At 39.8% G+C, this 3756-nt stretch overlaps 1 protein-coding gene across 1 annotated transcript; it reads left to right on the top strand.

Annotated features, from left to right (window-relative positions):
* The first annotated feature begins 310 nt into the window (after positions 1-310).
* On the top strand, positions 311-1169 carry LOC101306061 (non-specific lipid-transfer protein 1-like). The gene is made up of 2 exons (XM_004302576.1): positions 311-730; positions 857-1169. Exons 1-2 carry the CDS (start codon positions 387-389, stop codon positions 864-866), a joined length of 354 nt encoding a protein of 117 aa, XP_004302624.1. The 5' UTR covers positions 311-386; the 3' UTR covers positions 867-1169.
* Positions 1170-3756: the final 2587 nt, after the last annotated feature.

The raw sequence follows: 3756 nt of genomic DNA, 5'->3' as shown, positions 1-3756 counted from the left end.
TGAAGAAGAAGAAGAAAGAAGAAGAAGATAACAAGTTATAGTGCATGCAAACGTAATTTAGATACTATTTTTACCAGTTTCTAACAAAAAAAAATGCTGAAAGTCATATAACTCTAACACTGAAATTGAACTTGTACGTGGTCCAGAAGTTTCTAATGGTTTAAAATTAAAACATGTGGCATTTTCATCAACAAAACTAATAACTATTAAGTGATGATATTGATGTGATCGACCCAAGGAGTAAGGAAACTTAGTTAGAGACTCACCCCATCCCCTTCCCTATATAATCCCCATCCGGGTTACCTTCACTACTCACTCGAGCTCTCAAAAACAAGTCATTACATACCCATATATTCCAAGCTCATCATCCTAGCTAAGACTGCAATATGGCTAGCTCTACTGCTATGAAGCTTTCTTTGGTCGCTCTCTTGTGCATTGTTGTTGCTTTGCCCATAGCCCAAGCCATCACCTGCGGCCAAGTAGCGAGTAGCATTTCACCTTGCGTAAACTACGTGAAGAGTGGCGGCGCTGTCCCTGCCGCTTGCTGCAACGGAATTAGATCCCTTAACAGCGCGGCTAAGACCACTGCTGACCGCCAGGCCACCTGCAATTGCCTCAAACAGGCCTCCGGTGCCATCAAAGGACTCAACCCTAGCCTTGCAGCTGGGCTTCCAGGCAAGTGTGGGGTTAGCGTTCCGTACAAGATCAGCACCTCCACCAACTGCGCTGCGTAAGTACACTCGATCATATTCTTCTCGATCGAATTGGCAATTGCTTTTAGTTTTTATGTTGTACGTGTTTTTCTCAAACGGAACACCGGAGCTAATTTCATGGTTTTCTTCTTTTGGTGATGCAGCGTGAAGTGAAGAGCTAAATCGATGGAAAGTAAACTTCCCTTGAAGTGATAGTATCGAGCGTTAAATAAAGTGTGGGTGATCACGTCCACAGTGATAGTATTACCAAAAGTTACTCCATAATCTACTAGGTTATGAACTTCTGAAGTTATGATCCATGTAATGTACTCGTTTATTTATAATACTACAAATTTGAAATTTGGATTAGGCTCTCTGCTTTATTTCTTTGCTTAGACTTCAGACAAGCTAGCTTTCCATCTCGTTCCAGTTGCACTTTGTGTTTGAGATAATGAATGGCTTTAAGCAGTCGATCAACAAAAAGCTTTTAAAATGTGTACTCGTTTTGTCTTCCAGCTAGCTAGTACCTCAAATCATAGTATAACTCAATCTCACTTGTAATTCATAGGCTATAATCAAGAATGGGATTTTCATTATACTTTGTTGTAGTAACAATCGTAATTAAAATTAAACAGTAGTTTGTTAAAAAACAATGTGTTATCTGACTCAATTATATCTCACCTCAAAGTCTCAAACTTAATTTTATCCATTGTTTTTTAAAGTTTAACTCGATCTCAGTTGTAAGTTGTAACTCAAACTAAAATCAGATTCAATCTCACACCTTAAGGACATATAATCAGATTCAATTGTTCTGTGAAAAAATACAGACGGTGGAGACAAACATTTCTAGTCATCTATATTACCTAAGGTGCTAAACAACAAGTATAATTAACAGAATTCAATCTATAGCGCCGAGTTAGCTAGCTCCCAACTGATACAATCCTATTTCGTGTCACTCTTTCACATTCCCACGTTTTAACATTTTCATTTATGAAACCACCAGTACCAAATGTTCGACATGGCATACCAGTATCACAAGTTAGGCATAAATCCAGAAACAGTATAAACTAGCTAGGTCCGGCCTTCCCTACCGACACATCCATGACAAGTTCTAGGTTGGCCTTCGTGGTCCTCATGTGCCTGGTGGTTGCTCGTGCACCGGTACCGGCCCACACCGTCACATGTGGTCAGGTATCACAAAGCGTGAGACCATGCATAGTTTACCTGCAGAACGGTGGAAATGTCTGTTGGTATAAAGATTGTTGGCTATCCCTTTTATGATCAAAATACAGGACACAAGCTATTTTATATATCCTGATGGTAAGGATATCACAAGTGAAGAATGAAGACTTGACAATATCACATGTGTCCTAGGTAACTGGTGCATATGCATCTGATGCTTTTCACTGAGAATTCTACATATCCTGATGGTAAGGATATCACAAGTGAAGAATGAAGATCTGCCAATATCTCATGTACATCAGGTAGTTTATGCATATGCATCTCATGTTTTTCACTGAGAATGGCAGCTTTGCTTGTCCTCCTAGATCAGATGATATCTCTTGGTGTATCTGTCCTAATCTATTGGGTCTATATGTATACATGTCTAAATGCTTTTGGTATTTGTGTATCATTAGTTTGAATTCCCCTGTTTGAATTCAAATCCCCTTTAGCAATACATTTGTCGTTGCCTTGGTGCTTCAAGTCAGTCTAGGGTTGTGTAGTGTTTCCAACCCGTGACCACATGACTAGAGCTTAGAGGCTCCAGCTAGGTTTGTGATACACAAACTAATATATTAGCTGGCTCTTTGTTTTTATCTCATGTACATCAGGTAGTTCATGCATGTGCATCACATTCATTCAGGATGGCAGCTCTGCTTGCCATCCAGATTTGGTGGATACCCTTGTTGTATCTATCCTAATCTCTGAGTCTGACTTCGTGCAGATTTAAATGGTTTTGCTTCAGCTTTTCATTATTTGAATTTCAAATCTCTTTTAGCAAAACATTTTTCATCGTGCTTGAGCTCCAAGTTAGTCTAGGGTTGTGTTGTTCTTCCAACCCATGAGCACATGACTAAAACACTTTTAGGTCAGCTCCTTTTTGAGTCCAGCTAGGTTTTGTGATACTCAAACCAAGTCAGTTGCTGAGCCATGTGATGCACTGCCCAAGCTATCAGCTGGCCTATGTGTCCTCGTATAAGAATAGGTTTTGTTGTGTCTCCTTCATTCACAAAACCTTTTGTTTCTTTCTTATTGGACCATTATCATATAAGAGAGTTGTGTTTGTCTTTACTCTCTTGGAGCCTTTTGTTTATCCCTTGGCCCTCTCACTTTATGAGTTTGGACAAGGACTAAAGTCCAAAAGTTGCCTCCCATTTTGGTAAACGGGCATGCTCTCCTTTAGCTTGCACTTTGCCTATATATATGGAGCAAGTCTCTTCTTGCTCCTTGGTTGTTCAAAATGTAGTTTTCTACATTGTTTTAGCTGGGTCTAGGTTTTACCTTGCATTGCTCATTTGCCTCTAAGTCTTCCCTTGGTGATTGTAAATCTTAGAGCAAGAGCAAAAGCAAAAACTCTTTTCATAAACCCATTAGCATTCTGCATATCATGAGTGATGGTAGTGCAGCAACCCCAGAAGTACTCAAGAAGGATCAGTTGATCGAGGAGAGCTGAGTTCTAGAGAGTCAGTTAAAGGTGTTAGCTGAAGTCTGAAGAATCCCTCTCATTAGGATAGCTGAGTTCTGAGTTGAGTATTCTGAGAAGTGTTCAAGAAAAATCAGTTAAAGGCGTTAGCTGAGTTCTGAGTTGAAACTTCTTCTAATACATTCATATGTAAACACTTGAGAGACAAGAGAGGTAGGTCTAGACTAGTAGGTAGACTAGGCAGGATAGCAAGTAGTTGTTGTATACCTAGACTATAATCTTGTGAGGAGTGAGGTGAGTCACTCAGAGACAGGAGAGATAGATCTAGACTAGTGGGTAGACTAGGCAGGATTGCAAATCGTCGTTGTATCCCTAGACTATAATCTTGTAAGAAGTGAGTTTTACATAGTGGTAGTGGAA

The sequence above is a fragment of the Fragaria vesca genome, linkage group LG6 (assembly GCF_000184155.1).
Source record: "Fragaria vesca subsp. vesca linkage group LG6, FraVesHawaii_1.0, whole genome shotgun sequence".
In the NCBI taxonomy this organism is placed as follows: Eukaryota; Viridiplantae; Streptophyta; class Magnoliopsida; order Rosales; family Rosaceae; genus Fragaria; species Fragaria vesca.
Note: the sequence above shows the minus strand (reverse complement) of the source record. Positions and strands in the feature narration are given on the sequence as shown.

Excerpts from the sequence above, each read along its gene's own strand:
- LOC101306061 (XM_004302576.1), top strand. The coding sequence starts at position 387 with ATGGCTAGCTCTACTGCTATGAAGCTTTCTTTGGTCGCTCTCTTGTGC.